We start from the raw sequence: 24,005 nt of genomic DNA, 5'->3' as shown, positions 1-24,005 counted from the left end.
AGTTGGGAGGCTGAGGAATTGACAAATGCTTCTAGTTAGAATACCAGCTATTTAAAGGAGGCACACCAGAGCCTAATCTCATGCTCTGAAAAAGGCAAGGCACCCGAACCTGCCTCATACACTTAAGCCCCAACTTTGATAATCCAAGGGCAGCTGGATGGGTGATCCTGTTCCATGGGGATTGTGTGTCACACTCAGTTCTGCTGCCCCCAGTCAACCGCACATCATGCCAAATACCTTTCCCTCCAGTCTCAGCTCTGATCCATGAGCCCTGCCCAGTCAAAGGCCCAAGACTGTGGATTTCTGAGGAAAAATGGAGTCCCGTTTCCCACACTAACTGAAAAGTGACACAGGAACCAGCACCGCTACCTTCCAAATTACTAAGAGTCCAGACCGCCAAATATTGTATTAGTTGGCCAGAGGGTTCTGCTTGGTCTTCTTATAAAGGGAAGGGAAGCCAATAGGAGAATAATTCCTGTCATTTTCAGATGAGGCAGAAAAGGACAACAAACACCTTTCCTACTACAGGCCTGAGCACAGAGCAAGAGGGAGAACTTCCCTCTTCTCTAGCATGACAAGAATATCCACCAGAGTTTTTATATGTGTTTTTAAACAAAAAATACCAATGGTCCTAAACCTGGGTCAGTTGGCGAGGATGAGGATGTAATTTGGCAAGCATAATTATTCTCAAATTGTGGTAGCAGAGTCTTCTGAGGCCCTCATTGTCCCCCCTTAACACATAGGGAGAGGGCTGAAGGGGCTCAGAGTGGTAGTAAGAACAAAATTTCCAAGTGTTTAAAACCAACCCCCGATTCCTAGAAACTAAGTGGAGGGCAGGGAGAGACGAGGTCCACTCTCAGGGAGGCAAAGGGGTCAAGGCCCCTTCCTAGGATCTCTTCTTAAAGGAAACAGACCCTCTTGCTGAGGGCTTGTTGGGCACATAGAGCAACACCCTAGAACAACCCAGACCTCAGGGTGGCCAGTGGAATCATGTGGTGAAGGCAGATAGTTGCCATGATCTTCCTCAGAGGGCTGGGCTCAGCCTCCTGGGTTCACTGCTGCCATCCATGCATGATACTGACCATGCATGGGCTTCTCTGTGCCCAAGGCCCTTCTACAGGCTTCTCTTCAGGATGTTTTTGACAATCCAGAGAAGATGGAGAAGGGAGGTATCTGGCTCCCAGCAGTAAGAGGCCAGGAAGAAAGTGGCCTATGGAAACTTCAGAGCACCACATCTAAGACTCCCAAAGAGGTAGCTTCCTGATCTCGAGTCTTATCCCTGCCATTTAGGACGGGGCAGGCCCAACTCCTGCCACTACCTCAGGGACTGTAGAGGGGAGTACAAGACATGACCACTCAGGCCCTGTTGGCAGCTCAGAATCCCAGGGACATGCTCAGGTCCTATAATTCCAGGAAATTCAGAAAGCCCAGAGCCAAGGGTGTGTGCCGTCGACTCTCCTGTAAGACGCGAAGCAGCCCGGCAAGAAGGGCTGCAACAGAAGGCTCTTTTTCCCCCTGAGAGAGACTAGCTTCCAGGATGCTACCGCTCCCTATCCCCACATCAGCCACAGAATCCCAAGGAGACTGCTTCCCAACCCAAGCCCGTTAGGTTCTTCAGAAAAAAGAATTTAAGTCAAAAACATGATTTGTTTTCAGGTTGCAAGTAACGGGTCGGCTGAGCCTCACGTGGCCCTCCCCCCAACCCGCCGCTGGTGTCTGGTGGATGGGGGTGCCGTGGTGGAAGCCCAGCAGCTTCTTGGCCCTGGGGGCCTACTGCCTGCAGTTGTTGTCAGACAGCTGGCTGGGGGTCCGCACCTCACCCAGGGAGGTTGTGCCCTCGAAGCGCTGGGAGGCGATGGCTGCCTGGTGGGACATGCTCTTCCGTACGATGTCCCCTTTCCGCCATAACACCACTTCCTGTAGAATTAGGAGAGGGGGCAACATGACACTGAGAGGGAGGTGTGGGAATGGGCATTCCAGGGGCTCCCAGCTTTGTCCTGGGAAATCTTGGGCAAAGGTCTCATCCGCTTATCTCTATCAAAGGCAGCAGCTGCCAGTATCTCCCGGTCCCTGGTGTGGGCCAGAAGAGCAGGTGTCGCAGAAGTTAGGCCTGAGACAGCAAACTCTAGGTACCAAGTGGGGACGTTCACTCTTGCTGTGGGATGCTGGGCAATCTAATGTTTCCACCTCTTGGTACAGTAACAGGTGCCCTACATACTTAAACTGTCTCCCCTGTACCATTCTGCTTCCACAGGAATGTTGGCCTTCCCGTTCTGTCCCTACAGTATCCAGGAGCTAGGAGGAGATGCCTGTGCCTCACCTGCTGCTTGAAGTAGCGCCGCTCCTCCTCATCTATCAGCACCAGGTTGAGGTAATAGCGCACAGAGAACTTCTTGTTGATGTCCCGCATGGTGGGCGTGAGCTCGTACCCTGCCAGGAAGAGCCGGATCGGGATAGACTCTCCTGTAAGGGGTGAGGCAAGAATCCGAGCTAAGAGCAAAGTGACCCACTTGGCCTTAACACCAAGTTAGTCTCTGGCAACAGCAGAGATCCTATCCTGAGTGTGGCACGGAGCACTAAAGAAAATGCTTTTGGGAAGTTGCACTGTTGTCCGGCAGTTTGCTAAAGCAAAAATGTTGACTCTCTAATTCCATTCCAGGTCTTGTTACAGCTTCCAAATGTCCTCTCCAAAGCAGAGAGCAATGAGAAGCAAATGAGTGGGAATAGCACGGAGAGATTATTATTAAACATCTCTTGATTACATGTAGTGTGTCTGCTTATTGGGCTTCCAAGAGGCAGTAGTCAAAGCCTAGCTAACTTGCCATGTCACCTACCAATTTCAGTGTCACTGCCCTCCATCCCAATTAGTGTATGCCCCCAAAATATATCCCTACTCTAATATGGACTGGCAGGTGGTGTGGTGGTCTGGAAAACAAGTGGGCCTCATTTTGGCCCCTGTTCTCCATTAACCAGTTGTGTGACTTCTGAGAGTGATTCTGTCGCTTTCTCTGACCCTTTCTCATGTGGAAGATTACAGAATCAGGCTGTAATATTTTAGGTCCCTTCCAGCTCTAACATCCTGTCTTTCCTAGTATAAGTGGAACAAGCTTAGAGCAGTAATTCTACTGGGAAAGGCCAAAGCTATAATGTAGTCTAAAGCTAAATATAAATGTTCTTTTAATTATCTGCTGTTTTGTATTGTTTCTCAGTGCCCCATTTCATTAGAGGAAAAATGACCATTGGCTCTACTTGTACAGCTGGTGAAAAATGGGACATCAGAGAGTGGGGAGAACCTGGCCCCGACCTTCCAAGGGCCTCACAAGGTGACACCCAGGAATCTGCTGGGAGTGTCCCCAGTGTCCCCACTATGACACCGCTCCTTCCACATGGGACAGACTGTGGGAACTGACAGAAGAACACCTTGGGAACACCAATCACTTCAAAGTGAAAAGAGACATTTTTCATCACCAGTTGCTATAGTCAGTGAAGAATGTAAATGACCACTCCTTCCAAATAATCACACAGGTTCGCTAAATAACAAAGTGCTCTCAACTCCACTCATTCCACATGTAATGTCAGCTCCATGTAGGTGGGGGAGGACTGCTTCCATTGAGTTCCCAGTGCTAGCTGTAGAGCCTGGTAATGTTGGCCAGAGTATCTAGTAGTGCTCTTTCATAGCTGCTGAATGAATTAAGAGATCAAATAATTTTACTAGAGCTAAAGTAACTAAGTAACAAAAATGACTACTCACTCCTTAGCCCCAAAGAATGTCAGAATATCAATAAGGATTGTAGTAAAATGTTCAAACTATATCTGCTAAATGAGTACTATTCAAACATTTTTTGTTTTTTAACAGACATAACTCTTGAGATTAAATCCTTTTCTTTTGTAGAACAGGGTCTCAATCTGTTGGCAGGGTAGAGTCCAGAGGTGTCATCACAGCCCACTGCAACCTCCAAGTCCTGGGCTCAAGTGATCTGCCAGTCTCAGCCTCCTGAGTAGCTGGGTCTACTCATGCCACCACATCCAGCTAATTCTCCTATTTTTTTGTAGAGACGAGGTCTCACTACATTTCTTGGGCTGGTCTCGAACTTCTGACCTCAAGAGATCCTCCTGCCTCAGCCTCCCAAAGTGCTAGGATTACAGGTGTGAGCCACCATGCCCAGCAAGATTAAATCTCAAGTACAAGCCCAATACATAAATGAGGTCAAAATGGAACTTTTCTGGGTGAGGATGAGGTAGGAGCCTGAAGTTCTACATACTCAGCCTTCCTTTTCTTCCTTATTGGCACCCATAGTGCATAATGAGAGATTAAGAAATTACAGGTTAATAGGACATCTTACAGTGAGATCCCTCAAACTCTACTAAAATTCTGTGCAGAGACTGGGAGAAAAGGTGTGGCTGGGGCCTCGGCCAGGAGGCTTACCTCGCACTGGTGCCCCGTCCATGATCTCGTACTTGGCTATAGTGTCATTCTCGTGGTACACGTTGGGGCCTGTGCCCGTCGTTTCCCGCTTGATGATGTCTATTTCCATGTGCTTGATTTTGATTCTCACCAGCAGGAAGTATATCTTCCCTACAATGACATCTTTCAAGTGGTATCTGGGAAACAGAAAGTAAAGGAAGTAAGATGCTAGAGCAGTGGCTGGCCCTTTTTGTTTCAGTAGAGTACACTGCCATCGTCATAACGTGTTGGTTAAAGTTACAGCTCCAGTGCACACCTGCCCATCTTCCCGCCTGCAGTGCTGTGGTGGAATGTGTTTCCAATGTGTCTTTACTTGAATTTAAGTGACTTCCATCCCTTCCACTGTTCCACATCCAATGCAAATGACTTTCCTACATGATACCTCAATTGTTCATATTTGTTCATCTGCTCTCTCTCCTCACCATGTAGCTTTCTTTTGAACCTTTTGTGTTTGTGTATGTATTTGTTTATTCATTTATTTATTTATTTCGAGACAGAGTCTCGCTCTGCTGCCCGGGCTAGAGTGCCATGGCATCATCATAGCTCACAGCAACCTCAAACTCTGGGGTGCAAGCGATCCTCCCACCTCAGCCTCCTGAGTAGCTGGGACTATAGGCACTTGCTGCCATGCCTGGCTAATTTTTGTTTGTTTCTATTTTTAGTTGCCCAGCTAATTTTTTCTATTTCTAGTAGAGACAGGGTCTCGCTGTTGCTCAGGCTGGTTTCAAACTCCTCACCTCAAGCGATCCTCCTGCCTCCCACAGTGCTAGGATTACAGGCGTGAGCCACCATGTTTTTTAGATATTCTCATGTGTGAGAGGTCAGTCCCATAAATGCAGGAACTAGTCTCTCTCTTCCTCTTGAATTTCCATATGTGTTTTTGGAACTGGGCCTTGATGGCTCACATCACACATGTCTGTCTGCTCTGGGCTGCACAGGCCAAGCAGGAGCAGTAGAGCAAGAAGAGCAAATCACTCTCTGCATCAGTGCCTGCTCTCTAGGCTCCCTCATTTGTCATATGAGAAACTGAGGTACAAAAACATTAATATCTACTAACCGTAGCCCAACTTCTTGACCTGATTCCAAGTCCCAGGTTGGAACACAGAAATGGGCAATTTCACAGAGTACCCTGTTGTGCAAGGAAAGGCACAATCTGGAAGGTCCAACCCCTGCCTCCCTAAAGTGCCTTTTTCCCACCTAGCTCTGGTCTGGCATGCACTGTGGGGCAGTGGCTTTTTTCAGCTCTTACAGGTAGCAGTGCTGCCAGCCTCTGCCCTTTTACTTTTGGATATTTGATTTCCAAACATTTTCAGGAATGTATCATATTCAAAAGAAAGATGCTTTTCAAACTGTCAGAAAGTTTTGTGATTTATAAGCAGTTAAATATTTTGATGTTCTAACAGTAAACACCATTTAAAACATACACATTTTCCTAACTTGCCAGTTAAAGTTATTTTAAGACTTTTATAAAAATACATCAGGTATTCTTTGCTACAATTTATTTTAGTTTAAGGAGGAAGCAGCAAACTATAGCCAGTGTTTGGTTTCCTCATTTTGATTTCTAAAGACATATATGGAGGAAACAAATGATAACAGAATGGCATTCTGAGATTATTCTTATCACTAGAAGGAAATAGCTGAACCTGAATCCAAAACAAATAACTTTCAAGTTAGTGTAGCCTGACATGGAAAGGCATCAAAGGATGTTTAACTTAAGCATACCACCTTAATTTAATATAATTTCACTTAAGCAAATGAAGTTTTATTTTTTGGTCAGCCTACCTGTAGGTATCCTAACACACATATTCACTGTATTATTTCTGCAGTCTTCTCCCCATAGTATGTCCCCATGAAGCAATTTAGTCATAGGGCTCTATAATTTGCATTCGGGTCAAGATCTCTCTTAACCTCATTAAATAATAATTCCATAGTCTTGGGAACTGGGACACTTACTTGGATTTATTATACTCAAACTCAATGTGCAGACAGTCCTCAATTCCAACCTCCATCTTGATAGAGGAGTTCAGCTCCGGATATGTGCTGAGTGTATGAACTACAATGTCCATCTCTTTGACGACATCATTGAGGCGGCGGCTGATGGTGGCTCGAAGGAAATAGCTGTAGGAGATGGAGTTGTCATGAATAAATACTCCTGGTTTCCAGATGCTACCTAGCTATAGGAACCAAAATGGTCCACTTGAGAGAACCCCTTACAAGGTTCTTAACCTCTTAGGGCTTTGTATCCCTTTGAGAATTTATAGACCTTGCTCCCGGAAAAAATGCACATATGCAACCTATACATTGCAACTATAATTGTAGGGAGTTCAAAGACCCTGCCCCCAAATCACTTTTTGGAGCCCATGCCTCCAGATTAAGAACCCTGCTCCAAGTAAAAGTGATTGCTCTGCTCTGTACCCCAATAGTGTGTTATACTTAGACCCTTCATAGCCCTTACTACTATCTACCATGTATTTGTGTACAAGTTTTATTTATTTAGCTAACTCCTGGCTTTTGAACACAGGGATATGTCTCATATTCTTATATTTGCACACTTGTTCATTTCAGAATAATCAATCAATAAACCTTTCTTATGTCCTTCACGGTTAAAAGAGAGGAATGGGGAATGGAGAAATTAAGTCAACTATTCATTCAGCAAACATTTACCAAGCTAAGCACTGTGCATAGAATGAATTAGATACAGTCTCACAACCCACTGGGGGAAATGGGCAAATAAACAAAAAAATTAGGACACATGGGAAGGACTGATTCAGACACTGTGGTCCAGTGCTATGGGACAGAGAAAAGGGAATTCTAGGAAAAGCAAACCTTACATGCAATAGACAAAGAGAGTAGCTGGTCTATTAGAATAACAAGTCTCTGGCTGAACCTAGGGTCCTTGGGGAGCAGGTTGCCATGGTAGGGGACAAGTTATTAATAGAAAGAAAACAGGCCGGGCGCGGTGGCTCACGCCTGTAATCCTAGCTCTTGGGAGGCCGAGGCGGGCGGATTGCTCAAGGTCAGGAGTTCAAAACCAGCCTGAGCAAGAGCGAGACCCCGTCTCTACTATAAACAGAAAGAAATTAACTGGCCAACTGATATATATATATAAAAAATTAGCCGGGCATAGTGGCACATGCCTGTAGTCCCAGCTACTCGGGAGGCTGAGGCAGAAGGATCACTCGAGCCCAGGAGTTTGAGGTTGCTGTGAGCTAGGCTGACGCCATGGCACTCACTCTAGCCTGGGCAACAAAGTGAGACTCTGTCTCAAAAAAAAAAAAAAAAAAAAAAAAAAAAAAAAAAAAAAAAAAAAAAAAAAAAAAGAAAGAAAACAGACACACAACCCCCGAAGTGGTTTAATAACCCTGACCTCTGGGGCCAGCCAGTTCAGCACTCCCTTTCCCCAGTATCCCTGTCCCCTTGACTCAACACTGTGTTAATATCTAATGGAGAGAAAGCCCTTTAATTATATTTTCTTCTTAATAAAACTTGGATAATCCCCACCACCTGTGATGTATTACTAGAGAAAGTTAAAAAGATATGCTAACCATATCAACTATACATGTGGCACTGACTCTTACAATCCTTCCTGTCCTCAGCAACTTCCATCACATTGCTCAAGACATCTATCCCTAACATTTTTCTAATTGCTCTACAGCTCTCAGGGGCTTGTCTGTGTAGGACACTGCTCTTTACTCTGAGATGAATTATAACTCTCTCCCTTCTCTGCTTTGTCTGCTGCTTACTGAGGGCCTAAACATGTCTCTGCCTCATCACCCATCCTCTTTCCAACAGCACCTCTGACTCTCAAGACCTTTTCTTCTCCCTCATCTGGCAGAAGGACTCTCATATGGATGCACATTAGAATCACCTGGGGGTGGAGGCGCTAAAAATCCTGCTGCCTAGGCACATCTGATATGTAATTGCTCAGGAGAGGGACACAGGCATTTGCATTTTTAAAAGCTTCCCAGTGATTCTAATGTGGGAGCCTTGGTCCAGCATGTTGATCCTTCTACTTTTCTGATTTTCCCGATCATCAATCTCTCTCTACCTCAAGGCTTCTTCCTTTGAGTTTATAAAAAGGTCCAAAAAGTCAATCCCCCAAATCCTCTTCAGGCCTTTCACTCTTGACTTACCCAATCCTTTCCTTTTCTTTCTTCAGAGACTGCTGTCACAAGACAGGACCTGTACTGCCTGCTGCAGCTCCTGCACCAGCCACTACTTCCAGCCCCTTGCTTCTCTCTCCATGCCCAGACAGAAACCTCTCCTGAAGGGAACCCGTGGCCTCCCAGTGGCCAAATCCAGTGTTGTGTGAAACACCTCCTCTTTCCCCTCCTCCTCCTGGTTCCCCGTGGGTCCTGGCTCTTCTCCAGAGCCCCTCTCCTTGAAAAAGCGTTATCAGTTATTACCTCTGAGCAGATGATTCCTGATTGTGCATTTCTTAGTTTCCCCTCTGTCCTCAGTGCCAGGCTTGCATTTCCAATTGTCCAGTGAATTTCTACACTTCTTTATTTTGCCAGTACTTCAACCTCCTCTCTAAAAATAGGATGAGCCATCTTATCTCCAAAATACTTCTTCCTCCCGATGGCCCTCTCTCTCCACCTCCGTGGCTGCAGCCTCTACTCATTGGCAAACTCCTTGCTTCTGCCTGTTCCCATTGTGCCCACCAAAGTAGAACTCTGAGGACCTCATACTGGCCTTCTGAAAGTTTGTCTCCACACTCTTCCCATCCATCAAATGCTACATATTGACTTTAATCTTCCAAAAGAATCATTCCCCTGCCTAAAAACAAAGAAGAAAAAAAAGGCCAAAAACTCTTTTCATGTTTTCCCTCCACCTGTGTAATAAGATACAAGTTCTTAATCTGGAATTTACATCTTCTGTGACCTGTCCTTGGCCAGGAGCAGTGGCTCACACCTGTAATCCCAGCACTCTGGGAGGCCAAGGCAGGAGGATCGCTTGAGGCCAGGAGTTCCAGACCAGCCTGAACAACAGAAGAGATGCTATCTCTACAAAAAATTTAGAGGAAAAAATAGTAACTGGGTATGGTGGCACGTGCCTATTATCCCGGCACTTTTGGAGGCCGAGGTGCGAGGATTGCTTATGGCCAGGAATTCAAGACCAGCCTGGCTACATAATAAGACTCCATCTCTACAAAAAATAAATTAGCTGGGTATGGTGGTTTGTGACTGTAGTCCCAGCTACATGGGAGGCTGAGGCAGGAGTATCGCTTGAACCCAGGAGTTTGAGGCTGCAATGAGTTATGATCATGCCACAGTATTACAGCCTGGGCGACAGAGTGAAGACCCTGTCTCGAACAACAGTAACAATGACGACAACAACAAAAATAGAAAAAAATAAACTATCCTCAACTAATTTTCGCATCTTTACCTCCTTGCTTTCTCAACATGAATACTCAAATCTTCATCTAATTTGGACAGTAATGCCTTTTTTTCTTTTTTTATTGTGGTAAAATACACATAACATAAAATTTACCGTTTTAACCATTTTTAAGGGTACAGTTCAGTGGCATTAAATACATTCACATGTCTGTGCAACCATCACTACCACCCACCTCCAGAACTTCTCCATCCTCCCCAAACGAAACTGCACTGATTTAGCACTAAATCCCCATTTCCCACTTCTCCAGGTGCGGGCAACCTCCTCTCTACTTTCTGTCTCTATGAATCTGATTACTCTACGTACCTCATATAAGTGGAATCATACAGCATTTGTCCTTTTGTGACTGGCTCATTGCACATCCATAATGTCCTTAAGGCTCATCCATATTGTAGTATGTGACAGCATTTCCTTCCTTTTTATAGCTGTATAATAGTCCACTGTGTATATATACCACATTTTGTTTACCCATTCATCCATTTATGGACACTTAGGTTACTTTCACCTTTGGTTATTGTAAATAAAGCTGCTATGAACATGGGTGTACAAGTATCTACTTGAGACCCTGCTTTGAAATCTTTCCGATATATAGCCAGAAGTAGAATTGCTGGATCATATATGGTAATTCTATGTTTAATTTTTTGAGGAACTCTCATACTGTTTTCAACACCTTTCTTTCTGACATAAAAAACACTTAAAACAAATCCACTGCAAAAAAGAAAAAGAAAAGATTAAATAATAAATCCCAGTCGAGCTTAAGTGACGACTAGATAACCCTCACGGTTGCTGCCCTCTGTGAGTGCAATCATGAAACACTGTCTTAGTGGGGTAATGTCACTGCTTAGACCTCTCTGCAAAGATTAAAAAGAAGAGGCTATAAACACTCTTCTGATGGAAGACGGGAGACCAGGAGAAAGAAGGGAGGTGAAGGTCTTGCTGCAGTCTACACCATCCTAAACTTAGGCCTTCAGTGGATGAAACAAGCTGATCTTATGAGACAGTATCAAGACCCAGAATCAGGTATTCCGAGTGAAAGAGGAGTCTGCTTGATGCCAGTGACATCACATAATCCTGAGGCTGCATCTAAGAGTCTATAGCTGCTGTGAATTTTTCTCAGTCCAGAGACCCAGGCACCAGTCCCTATCTTCAGTTTCTAACACCAGAACAGTAAAAACAATCCCATGTGCTTATAATGTGTTCATTAATGTTTTAAGAGCTTGTCATACTGTGTTACATTTTATTTTCTTATCACCCCCAGAAGGAGGAGAGGACAGATCTAGAATTAAAATCCAAATCTATCACCCATTTTTCAAGTGAGAAGGCTGAGGTGCAGAGCTCAAGATCACACTGCGGGGCCAACTCAGTTATAAAAACCAACTGCTAAATTTTCAGGAATTTCATGAATTGGCTGTTTAACACAGCAATTATTTAAAGTTAAATTATATAAACTTACAATTATATGAATTATGTTAAAAACAAAAGTAATATATACTAAAAACCCATTGCTTCCCAATATTTTCCTATGCTTTATAATGCTTTCTGTTCTTCAGGGAATATACATTTGGTGTCCCCATATGATGGTAATGCTATGTAAAGGTGGCTACTGCACATCTCCCCCCACCTCTGCATTTAGGGACATCAGGTTGGTAGCTTGAAATTGGCTGTGGTGTAGAAACCGACAAACTCTACAAACCAGGCAGCGTTCCTTCCAGAGAGCCCATTGTTACCAGCACACCACAGCTCATAATACTCTTCCTTCTCACTAGCCATATAAAGATCCTCAGAAACCTCAGGTCCTTGTCTATGTGGGGCAGGTTCTGGGGCACAGTGAGGAAGTAGTAGGCACAACTTACCGTAGCTTCACATTCTGCCCTGTGTAGGACTCATACGGCTTCTCCACGTGGGTAAACTCAAAGTCGAAGGCCTGCGACTGGGTGATCTCTCCAGGCCGGGCCAAGTCCTTCACCAGGGACACAAATTCATGGTGGTTCCCACGGTCGTAGTAGAGTTCTGGAGAGAGAGCAATGCCCTCCTCTATCAGATCCTGAGCTACATGGGGCCTGGGGAGGGAGCTCCAGGCTGGAGGTACCTCTCTTCTGAAGGACCTCTTCCCAAAACAGACCCCTTCTAGCCTTGGTTTGCTGACCCCCTTCCAAAGACTCTTTTCTGTAATGAAATCTCATGGCACAAAAAGAACCCAACATAACCCTGCTCTAGGGTGTCAGGACAGTGTCTCTTAGTAAGGAGTAAGTCACGGCACCAATGTCACAAAGGCCACATTTCTTTAAACAGCTTTTCAACATTTCTAACTTTTGAAAGGATAAGTACAATTTACTTAATATTATCCTTATCATCTTGTAAGACAGCTGGGACAGACCTTATCACCATTTAGCAGATAAGGAAACTGAGGCATAGTGTGCTATGACTGGCTTGGCATCACTGACTTGGTTGCAGAGCTAGACTAGAGCAGGTCTCCTCCTAGACTGCATCTGTTTCTATGACCTGGTATCATGAGGGTAATAACACAGCCCAGTGCATAAGGCTGTGCGAGAGGTAGCAGGGCTAATGTAGGTAAAAGATTTAGGATAGTAACTAGTAGGGAAGAAGTACTCAATAAATATAGCTGCTAGCTTCTGCTATCACTCAAAAAGGAGGGCATGATGCCAACCTGACGTGGACATTTTAATGTTATTCCCTCCATCTAAATCAGTGGTTCTCAAACTTCAGTGTGCATCAGAATCACCTGGAGGGCTGGTTAACACAGACTGCTGGCCCCCCATTTCTGATATTTTTGATTCAGGAGGTCTGGGGTAGGGCCTGAGTATTTACATTTCTAACAGGAAATGCAAACAAGCACCTCGCGGGTGCTGGTACCACACTTTGAGAAGCATTGCTTTAAATTCATCCTCTTCAAGAAACAGTCCTGCTATTCATTCCTTCCTTCCTTCCTTCCTTTTTTTTTTAAGAGACAAGGTCTCACTCTGTTGCCCAGACACCCCACCCAGACTCGACTCCTGGGTTCAAGTGATCCTCTCATCTCAGCCTCCAAAGTAGCTGGGACTGCAGGGGTGCACCACTAGACCCAGTTAATTTTTAATTTTTTAAAACTTTTATAGAGACAAGGCCTTGCTATGTTGCCTAGGCTGTGGTATTTCTTTGTAAGTTCACACCACCCATTTGTCCTATGTTATTTTATGTCTGTATTCTGCTACTTAAGTTGTACCATATATACATGGTCTTTCTTTTCCATTTTGACTATATCCTCAGCTCCCTGGTACTCCCTAACACCTGGCTCTGCAGTCGTGATCTCTTAATGCTGACTGTGACTAGACGTGGCCACATCACAGTACCACTCCTCAGGTATTTCTGGGTTCAAGTCCTGTGCTAGGCTGCAACTGAAAGCAAGGCAGCTGAACGGGGAAAACGGAGCAGGCAGAGTACACTCGCTGCTTCTGTGGTTTGCTGCTTGGGGAGAAGGAGATCAGTCCACAGAAAAGGGTCTCTGGGACAACTGCCCACTAGGCCCGGTTCTTGGCATCTCCAGGACACAGAGGGTGAGCTCTCTCAGAGATAACCCAAGCATTAATGGCAGTGGGGGAGAGCTGCTCTGGGTCCTCCCTGGACAGCACAAGATCTGAGCCAAGATTAGTATCAAAGCCTTCTTGGGCCCAAGAAACCAGATCTCTTGCCTCCACAGAGCCAACACAATGTTCATCCCTGCCCTAGGGGAAGAATCATTTCCAGAAAGAAAAAAAAATGGTTTTAGGTGGTTCTTTTCAGTCTGAGAGCAAAATCCACCCCCTTGCTGGTCTAGCAGCTGCCCCTGACAGGGGAGCATTCTGAAGCAGAGTGGACACTGTCATAAGATTTACCCAACTTGGCCAGGCATGGTGGCTCATGCCTGTAATCCTAGCACATTGGGAGGCTGAGGCAGGAGGATCCCTTGAGGCCAAGAATTCAAGACTGGCCTGAACAACAGCAAGACCTCCCCAAAAAAGGCCAGGTGCGGTGGCTCATGCCTGTAATCCTAGCACTCTGGGAGGCCGAGGCGGGCGGATCACTCGAGGTCAGGAGTTCAAGACCAGCTTGAGCAAGAGCTAGATCCCGTCTCTACTAAAAATAGAAACAAATTAATTGGCCAAGTAAAAATATATATAGAGAAAAAATCAGCCGGGCATGGTGGCACATGCCTGTAGTCCCAGGTGCTTGGGAGGCTGAGACAGAAGGATCACTCGAACCCAGCAGTTTGAGGTTGCTGTGAGCTAGGCTGACGCTACGGCATTCTAGCCTGGGCAACAGAGTGAGACTCTGACTTAAAAAAAAAAAAAATATCCAACTCATGAAGATGGCCGTAGCGTAGATAACCCCACACTAGTGATGCCACTTCCATATGAATTCAGTGTATTCTGTGGTTATAGTTTGTGGCTCATTTCCTATGTAGTTACACGTCAATCAATCTTTTATTACAAACAATCTACCTTCTCTGGTTTCAGCAGTGAGCAGTACTCTAGGTAGTAAGTGATAACCCACAAAGCCACTAAATAGGAGATGACAACTCCAAATGACGGGGGATAGCGGGGGAGGGGTAGGTGAGCAATCCAGTAAGTGTGCCCCTCAATAAAAGTAAGGAAGTGCAGGAATAGAGTGGGAACAGAGCAGTGGCCAGCCCCAGTGACAGGGACTCTTTTGCTTACTTCTGCTACATGAGCCCTGGTTGGTGGTGTTGGCTCCCATGTGGAAGCTGAACCCTTAACTTGGGAACCTAGTCCCTCAGCTCCTAAGCACTAGACTCACCACAGTTCCAGGGACAGAAGCAGACAGAGCCAAGACCTCAAGGTCCATGAGCTAAGTGGGAAATTCCAGAGTCAAGAGTAAGATGGGAAGAGAAGGATGGAAAAATACACAAATGTGAGAACACAGCCCAAAGGCAACATGAGAAATAAACAAAACAGAAAAGGCTCAGAGAGTGCTCAGGTTGCCAGCATTCATGGATCCTAGCAACCCAGAAAGGGACATGGGGTAGAAGTCCTTCCCTGCAGAGCATCACATTCTCCCTAGTCCCTCTGCTCCTGGACACAAAGTACTATCAGCTCCTACCTCAAATGTCATGGAAGAGTGGCCAGTGTGTGGTCTGAGCAGGGCTAGACTGGCCTTTTTAACCTGTAATTTAGAAGCCATTTGCAATGCTTCTGCAAACATTGTAGGGCAAAGGAGCAGAAACAATAGTACTTTCCTATTTGCCAGAAAGTGTGGTTTCCTCTTGCATAAATTAAAACAGAAACTCTAAGGTTGTTCTCACAAGAGGTTTGGGCCCTAAAGAGACTATAAAATGCCTCTATTCCATCTCAAAGAAACAACCACAAGTCACCCCTCATTCTTCCCAACCACCAAAGTCCTCAGAGACCAGACATTTTGGGCTAGAAGTAGGAACTAAGTTGTTTGTTAAGGTAACTACCCTGTCTTTAGTTTCCTTCTCAGTCCAACAGGAGGAAATAACTTTTGTACTCAGGATGTTTTCATGGTGAAACTTGCCACCAACTGTTGAGAAGTGAATTTGCCACTTTGGAAAGAAAATGAGCCAGTTTTGCACTATAGATCATCCTGTGACGGACACGCTGGGGGTCACTGCAGGGACAGGATCATGTTTAATCCACGCTTCATGCTGGTCTTAGAAGAAACATAACTCAGCAAGGGCAAAAAGCCCTCTAAACAGCCTCCTCTTCATCTGATTTTTCCCAGCCATGTTTGTTGGCTGGCAACCCAGGCAAGATTCGTGCCAGCCACACCCCACAGCCATCTCCTGGCCCCGGTAAACCTGAGGAGCAGTAGCACCTCCAGGCCACCTGTGCCCAGCCAGACGTGGCTTGGCTCCAGACCCTGCTAGCAGCTTGGTAAATGGGCTGCAATCAATCCATTTAATCTTAATGTGCCTTTTACTTAGTATTTCAAGGGTTAATGAATTGAAATACAGAAAGCCTCTGGAGTCTTTATAAGTACAGGCCTGACTGGTACTGATGGGCTTATTACAAACTTAAAAAAAAAAAATCTAGATAATGTCTATTGGCTTTGGAGTGCAGGGATGTTCCCATCTGCCCTGCTCTGCAAGTTTCTAATTATGTTTGGTTCTTTTTAACCCCATTGGTCTCCCAGGTGACCCAAGTCTACCTTCCATTCTCTACCAGTGTTCCCCAAAGGTGTCCAGCTGCACAATGGCCCCTCCTCACAAACACAGTTCTTCGCTCAGTGCTCCTTACAGACTACTGCATCTTTGTAAAGATGTGAGCCTTACCTGCAAGGTGACAAGGTCTATCCTACGGACCTGGCCCGGGAGATGCCCTCACCACGTCTGTGCTGGCAGTGTTAGAACACAAACCAAGTCATCAGAAAAAGTATGCTAGGTGCAGGAGGATCCCAGTGCAGCCTCAAAAACTTAGAGAGGGTAACAGAAAAACATGCACGACATAAATGAATAAATAAGACCCATACCCTCAGCGGGCAACATACAAACTGCAATATCTGAGCAGTTGGTGCAGTACCAGATGGACCACAGGTCTGACAACTCGTATTTTCTTATGTACAGGAAGAAATCAGCCTCAACTTGGCATAGGATAGTGTGATGAGAGAAAGACGCAAGAGCTTGTGAGCTGACATTAGCTTCAACACTCCTCTATCCCAGGCCGCTCAGTGAGGGTGCTGCTCCAGCAGGGCACACCATGAGTCACACAAGTTTTCAGCAGCCTCTGCTAAGGGATGCACCTCACTCATTGATGCCTCCTCCACAAGCACAAGCAGAAAGCCCAGACACTTAAAGGTAACCAGCAAAGCAAACCTGCACTCTCCCTTTCTTTCATTAAAATAACTCACTTATCTAGGAGGAGATGAGAAAAAAAAATCTCAAGAATAGTTTCTGTCAATTCTTAGATCTGACAAATGTATCTAGTTAACAGATATTTATTGGGCACCTTCTATATGCTATCTAGCCACTAAGACGAGATTAGCCTCTACACTAATGATGAAATGAAGGCAGTCCTTGGTTTCCAGGTCTCTGAATTTAGTAAGGCAGACAGACAAATTAAAAAAAAAAAAAAAAGAGTCACAACCCTGTCATATTCTGCTTGAAGAGAGATTAGTGAGGCTTCTGGAAGGTCATTGGAGGAAGCACTGAGGTTAGCCTGGGGAAGTCAGGGAAGGCTTGCTGATTGGTGTGGGTGTTTGCTGGGCTTTGAGGAAGGAGTTAAGAGTTTGGGTTGAAGGTAATACCTTGCAGAAAGATGTTGCCATACAAAGGGAATATACGAAGATTCCAGAAGAAATAGGATATTTTGAGGAAGCCACAAGTGGTGTGGGTGAAGGGCTAGGGCGGAGATGAGGCAGGGACCAACTCCGGAAGGATTTGGATGTGTTTTTCCACTTTAAATAGTGGGAGTCAAGAAGAATTTTAAGGAGGGGACTGATAATGTTAGGACTGTCTTTTAGTTAGTTCATTTTTACAGAAGATGACCTGAAAGGAAAGGGAAACAAAGGCAGGAAGACTAGTCAGGAGGCTACTACACATAGAAATAATAAAGGCAGTAACATCGAGAATGAGCAGCAGATCCCGATTTAAGATATATTACAGAGCTATTAGAGAATCAAAACTTAGAAGCCAACTGGATGCATGGGAGGGGGAGTGAAGAGCCTGAGATGACTCCTAGATTTCTGAGGCTGAGTGGACCCAGGTGACATAGGCCAAAATGGAGAAATCAGGAGAAGTAGCAGGAATGGGGCTGGGGCAGGGGCAGAGAGAGAGAGAGAGAAGGCAGGGTTTCTGTTGGGATGTGTCTCTGAGGCACCCATTGGGTATCCAAGTGGACATGTCTAGTAGGCATCTGGAAAGACAGGTGTGAAACTCAGAAGAGAATACCAGTCAAGACAAAGAAACTGTGGGAGTCATCAGAATATAAGATGACACTGAAGTCATGGGTGCAGAGGAGATGCCCAGAGCAAGTTACAGTGAGAGGAGACAAGGGGCAAAGGTTACACCTCTGCTTGCCTCCAAACCAACGAGGAAGGGGGACAGAGCTCAGTGATGTCCACCTTCTTACCCCCACAGGTCGGCCATACAGCCATACCTCAGAACCAGACCCAAGTTCCACCCACTTCATTCATAGTCAAAGAGTGCAATGAAGGAGAAAACCACACAACCGCAACTTCAGCAAAGTTACTCACTCGTCTCGCTCTGGTGCCCTGAGGTCAGTTCACAATGACTGTCTTAGGTTTATGACACAGATACTTCACATGCTGCTTCTTTGGGGGAACCAGGAGGATAAAATAGGAGGAATTTAAGAGCTTCAGAAAAGTCACTTTGTGCCTCCACATAGGCTGGTACCATCTTTACTTATCTGTCGATGTATGTACTTTAGGAACACAAACTCCCTTTATATCAAACATATCTAGAAAGGTTATTTTAACACCTTGTTCTTGATCAATAAATACATCCACAAACTAAATAATAAGAAACATATTGTCCATCATTCTGTATTATTCTCTTACTATGTCATGTAACCACAGATAATTGAGGGTGAGCTTTAAGTACGCATCTGGAATTGGCTCTATCTGCAGAACCAGGTGTGCCTGGTCCCTGTGGCTGAAGAGACTTAAGGCATAGTGCTGAGACACACACTCCCTGTAAGTAAGCATGGCAATCTTATTGTGGGGTGGAGTGTAAGAGGTACGGGAGAAGAGCAGTAAGCCAGTGATTGATAACTGAATTTATGAAGTGGAAACATCACTACATCAACTACTATAATTTTATAAAAGGACCTTCTATCAATAAGGGGCATGAAGTAGGATCCCCTTACATGCCCAACATTCTCACTAGGTGATTTTATTATCCTTGCTTGACAGCTGAGAAAACTGAGGCCCAGAGAGGGACCTAACTTCCCCAAAGTCTCATGGTCAACTCAGCTCAGAATGCCCAGAGCCCCAGAAAGAATTACTAGTGGAAGCAACAAAAGTTTCTGAGAAAATTCAGCATGGATGATGTCTTGGGATTAAGGAGTTAACCAAGAAACCAGGCAGGGGAGGAACAGCAAGTAGCCTCCTCAACTACCTTTCATTTGGATTAGAGGGAAGCCTGGACACCGATCCTCTCAGAACAGCTCATTTCATATTGTCTGGGGCAGGGAACATTCTGGGTCATCTTTCATATATTGGCAAGGTACCACCACCTGAGAATGAAGGTACAGACACAGACTAATGTCTACACTGGTATTATGGAGTCAAAGAATCAATGCAATAACTTTAAAACTACTATTTAAAAACACCATTTCTCAGCAGGCATGGATTTCTTTATTTTTAATAATTTTAACCCTAATCCCATGACAGGCAAAGATTTCTTGACTATTTCATATATTACTCTGAGCATAAAATGCTTTGGTTTCATCCTGTCTACCATATAGTACTTTACTACAGATGATTTTACACTCCGGGGGACATACGGCAATATTGCAAGACATTTTTGTGGTCGCAAGCGGGAGATGCTACTGGTATCTGGTCCGTTGAAGCCAGGGATGCTGCTAAACACCCTATGACAACAAAACATTATCAGGCCCCAGATGTCATCAGTGCTGCTGTTGAGAAACCCTGCCATCAAAGACAGACACAGGAAAGTAGAGGCATGAATTCACTCTTCAGCTCCTGTTCTGGTACAGTAACAAGTCTCTCATATTCTGGTTTTAAAATAACATAAAAAGGTCTCTATAGGATCAGCCAGTGTTCAACCTAATCTCATTTTCTTAAATACCAGGGCAAAATGCTTAAGGCTGAGCAGTGGACTGCAGAACCAGGCCACCAGTACTCCTTTTGCCCGGGTTCCTCCTACCTGTGCCTCAGTGTTTCCTGGCTCTGTGAAAAGAGCAAAAAAGAGAACAAAAATTCTTTCCTAAATCCTCAGGACAGGGGAGTTTAACAAGCTTCCCCAAAGAAGTCTCTAAAAACATTGTTATACAGGCAGTATGTGGTAAAGGGTATGGAATCTCCACCAGAGGTGTTTGCAACCCAGAGAGTATTTACTGTGAATCTACTCCTGACCTAATGACAAAAACAATTTGTTTTAGAAGTGCCTGAGCATTTTAATAACACACAAGACTCCAAATAGTCCTAGAGTTGGAAACAACCCAGTCTTGACCAGCAGCTCCCCAAATCTTCATTACTGCTTTTTACTGTTTAGTTCTCATGGTTAATAGTGTTTGGAGACTGTTAGAGCATTGAGAAATTCTGACCACTTAATTGTGGTTTCAGAAACATCATTCTTTGTCTTTAAGGAGAAAATTAGACAACTGAAAACTCGGATTCAATAAAAAAGTTTGAGAAATGCAGGCTAGGTAAGCAGTGAGACTGGGACTGAAAATTACAGGTCTTCTTTCTCAAAGTATGTACAAGGATAGGTAGTTTCAGAGCTGAGGCGAGATAAGAGTACTGGTGAGCTCCCTCTTCCACATCACTTCTATAGAGAGAAGGGGGTGGGTGGAGGTGCAGGGAGGTGGGCTCGCAGGACCAGCTTAACTCTGGTCTGACAGCTGTACATGGCCAGTCCATGGGAAAGCCAGTATTGGGAGGTCTCTCCTGACAAACCCACCTGCATGCTATGGTGGAGCACCTCACTTTGAAACCCTGAGTGCAAGAAGAACAGCTGAGAGCATGCTGAAGAGACAGGGGTACCCAGAGGCAGCGTCGGGACAGGCACAGCAGGGCGCTCCCTCCCGCGCACGGTCTCCCCACCTCTCTGGCAGTGCACTGTCACTTCTGGCAGGGAGGACAGTAAGGCAGGGGGAGTCACCCACCAGCGGGACTTGTTTCTGAGCCCCAGGCCTCAGGCTGCAGTTGACAAGCGACTGTGCCAGGCCTCGCCGGAGCTGGGCCCTGAATCACGCTGCTCCCCGCCCGCCTCCCAGCCCTGGCCGGGCAGACGACGCTGGGGAGAGAGGTCCCGGGGTTCGACTCACCGATCTGCCCGATGAACTCGATCTTGATGCCCTGGTGCTCCAGGCGCTTGTTGGGGTTCTTGAGCGCAAGGCTCACCTTCCCGGAGACCGTCTCCCCGTCGTAGAAGAGGAAATATTTCTCCTTCTTCCCGTCCTCCGTCTTGTGCTCGGCTCGCTTCCTACTCTCCGCATCGTTCAGAAGGATTTCCACCTCCACGCTCTGCCCGAAGCCGAAGAAGCTCATCTCACCGCCGGGCCGGGCCGGTCTCGGCAGGGACCGCTCCCTTCCACCCGGGCGCGGGCTGCCCTAAGGGAAGGCAGGCCGGAGGGCCGATGCGGGAGCGCGCTCGGCGGCCGCACCGCAGCCGGGCTCGCCGCTGCAGCCGGGCGGTGGGCAGCGACCGACAGCCCCGCTCCACGGGGGAGGGGCAGGGCCGGGGGAGGCAGGCGGCTGCGGGCTGCAGCGCCCGGAGCAGCAAAGCGCCGAGGAGCAGTGCGCCGCGCCGAGCCGCCCGAGCCGCCAGTGGCAGTGAACGGGCGAGGGCCGGCTGTGCTAGCTGTGGAGGCGGCCGCGCAGAGCCGGGTGTGCGTGGCTTGCGCCCACCAGGTGGGGTCCAGCGCAGAGCCGCGCAGCCAGCTGCCCAGCCTCCCGCGCAACGCACCCAGGTGCTTCCGAGGCGCCGGGCGGGGGAGGGGGAGGGGAGCTCCAGCCCGGATGCACTGGATATGCCCCGCGCATGCGCACGCTTCTTTCTGGCTTGGGCCTCCCAGCCGCCAGGGGGTGTGCTCACTGCGCATGAGCAGGGGAGGCCTGTCTCTCCCTCAGTTGATATGGCAGCCACAGCGTCTTTCCGGTGGAATCTGGGCCTAGACGACCCGTAAAATCAAAAGAACTGCAGCTGTCTTCTTGGAATGCTTTTGTTTGCTTTTCCCGTGTCGAGTTACGTTGGGCTACCTTCCACATTCGGTTATGTACAACGTTCACGTGCTGACGGGTGAAGGTAGTCCTGTGACCCGCACACGAAATGTCGCCTGACGGGGGCAAAGGTGACAGTTATTACAGGAAGTACCCTGTCTCACATAGTCTTTACATTTCCTGCATTTAAGAAAAACAAGGCGGGAAAGACGCTATTAGGCTTTAGCTTAGGTCCTGGCTCCTACTTTAACGGGAAAGCTGAGAAAATCGACCAGACGAACCTTGTAGAGCCCCCAGTCCTCAGCCCGCCCCTTCCTCTGCGCATGTGGCGCACGACGCAGCTGATTGGTTAATACAATGAAAACAGTTCGGCACGGTGACTGGCCTGTCGGAAATTCTGCTCGTTGTGATTGGTCCGCAGGAACGTCTCGGAGCGCGCGCGGGAGCGAGCTTTGAAAGTTGAGCTTTGCGGAGGCGAGCCGGTGCCTAGGGGAACATGGTGGCGTTGCCGGGCCTTGGGAGCGGCCTGCAGCCCTGGTGCCAGTTGGATCTCAGTCTCGGTGAGAAGCAGCCGCGAGGCCGGGGTACAGACTTGGGCTGCTTTGCGTCCCCGCCTGTACCTTAGCCCGGGGCTGGCCGGAGTGCGGGTGGGGGTGGGAGCGGGGCCAGGGCTCTCGGCAGGGCCTGGGGTCCCCGGAGCTGTGCAGTGCTAGGATAGTGGCCAGCCGGTTTACCGCAGGGACTCAACCCAGTCACGTAACCGTTAAAAAAAAGTTAATGTTGGCCAGTCTCTTCTAGTGCTCGTGCATATGTTTTCTCGGCCTTCGCCGCCTTATTCTGCAAATCTTCGTGAATGTACATATTCTGATCTATTCTGGTGGTTTTAAATTGCAAATCTCTTTCTTGCCAAACTTATTTCTTGAACTTCATGTTCATAGGTTCAGCTGGATGTCTGACAGGCAGACATCATCAAATGTCACATGAATGAAACTGGGATTCCCAGAGCCACCTAATGGCACTAGCCAAGCCACCAACCTGGAAGTCAGGGCATTCATGCGTCCCTTTTCATGCCCACCACCACCGATTTTCCTGCTTCAGAGATGTCTCATGTCCTCCCACTCCATTTCTGATGCTGTGACCCGAGCGCAAGCCTTCATTATAGCCAATAACCTGAGCAACTGTGGGAGTGTCGTAGCTGCTTCCCCCAGCCCATCCCCCACACCTCTGCAGGACCACTTTTGAAAACACAACTTTAAATGTGTCAAATCTTTAAACCTTTAATGTTACCCCTTCATTTCCTAAACAAATGACCAGATCCTTGGCATGACTTAAAAGAGCCTTCACCATTCTCTTCAGTATGCTTTTCCAAGAGCATAACTGTTTTGAGTCAGAAATGATTGGATTGGTTTCTTGACTCTACCACATTGCAACCAGGTATTACTGGGCAAGTTGCTTAACCTTACTAAGCCTCAGTTTCCTTATCTGTTAAATGGGGATTATAATACTGATGTCCCAGGGTTTTTGTGAAGATCAACTTGGTACCTGGCACATAGTAACTGCTAAATACCTACTAATTCCCTCCCTCTACAGTCACACTCTATGTTGTAGCTGTTTTGTTCATTTCTAAATACTTTATACTTTATTTTCCTTTGTGCGTGGTTATGCTATGCTCTCTGGGGTATGCTTTTCTGCATTTCTTTCCCTCGCACACTCCTACATTCAAGTCCACCTGAAGAAACATCTAACCCACCTCTATCCCTCCTCCTTCCCCAGTAATATTTCCTATTAAACTCTTCTAGCATTTTACGTTTTGCAAATCTATTTCCATTTTAACAACTTGAAAATAATAACTATCATTCAGTGAGTGTCTTTTATGTGGCTAGCACATTGTTAAACCCTCTATACACATTATCTTTCACAGCAATCCTGTATTCTCATTAATGATGAGGAGGCTAATTACACATAAGCAAACAAGTCAGGATATTCACCTTGTTCTGATCAAAACTCTATAGTCTTCTATCATAGGTTGATTTTTTGGTATTATAAGTGTGAGATGGTGAGATCTTTGTGGACAAGAATCCTCTAGCATTCATCTCTCTATTCTTAGCACATATAGTGGCTTTCCGTAGTATTTTCTCAAATTGTTTCTTGAGTGAGTAAATGATATGTTTCTTCTCCTCTTCAATCCTAAGTGAAGTTCTAGAGCAGAAATTATCTGTGTTTGACAGCTGAGAAAATAGATAGTGAGGGATTTGTTTTGAAT

At 46.3% G+C, this 24,005-nt stretch overlaps 2 protein-coding genes across 3 annotated transcripts in view; one reads left to right on the top strand and one right to left on the bottom strand.

The window, feature by feature from the left end:
* Positions 1-1,627: 1,627 nt before the first annotated feature.
* On the bottom strand, positions 1,628-21,542 carry VPS26B (VPS26 retromer complex component B). The gene is made up of 6 exons (XM_012739610.2): positions 20,848-21,542; positions 11,716-11,872; positions 6,419-6,583; positions 4,427-4,602; positions 2,321-2,463; positions 1,628-1,917 (listed from the first exon to the last, which is right to left on the bottom strand). Exons 1-6 carry the CDS (start codon positions 21,068-21,070, stop codon positions 1,771-1,773), a joined length of 1,011 nt encoding a protein of 336 aa, XP_012595064.1. The 5' UTR covers positions 21,071-21,542; the 3' UTR covers positions 1,628-1,770.
* A 125-nt stretch (positions 21,543-21,667) lies between these two features.
* Positions 21,668-24,005, top strand: part of NCAPD3 (non-SMC condensin II complex subunit D3) — a 69,399-nt gene continuing 67,061 nt past the window's right edge. The window contains exon 1 of one of the 2 annotated variants that reach the window (XM_076002662.1): positions 21,668-22,302. In XM_076002662.1, the coding sequence (XP_075858777.1) occupies positions 22,239-22,302 (64 nt within the window). In that variant the 5' untranslated portion in view covers positions 21,668-22,238. The remainder of the gene's footprint in view (positions 22,303-24,005) is intronic. The other variant, XM_076002661.1, reaches the window with a different exon arrangement.

The sequence above is a fragment of the Microcebus murinus genome, chromosome 4 (genome assembly GCF_040939455.1).
Source record: "Microcebus murinus isolate Inina chromosome 4, M.murinus_Inina_mat1.0, whole genome shotgun sequence".
NCBI classification, from domain to species: domain Eukaryota; kingdom Metazoa; phylum Chordata; class Mammalia; order Primates; family Cheirogaleidae; genus Microcebus; species Microcebus murinus.
Note: the sequence above shows the minus strand (reverse complement) of the source record. Positions and strands in the feature narration are given on the sequence as shown.

Bases quoted from the DNA above. Each gene is read 5' to 3' on its own strand.
- VPS26B (XM_012739610.2), bottom strand. From the start codon at position 21,070: ATGAGCTTCTTCGGCTTCGGGCAGAGCGTGGAGGTGGAAATCCTTCTG. The intron at 4,603-6,418 runs GTAAGTGTCCCA...TCTGTTTCCCAG, and splicing joins TTTGAGTATAATAAATCCAA to ATACCACTTGAAAGATGTCA. The intron at 1,918-2,320 runs GTGAGGCACAGG...CTAATTCTACAG, and splicing joins GGCGCTACTTCAAGCAGCAG to GAAGTGGTGTTATGGCGGAA.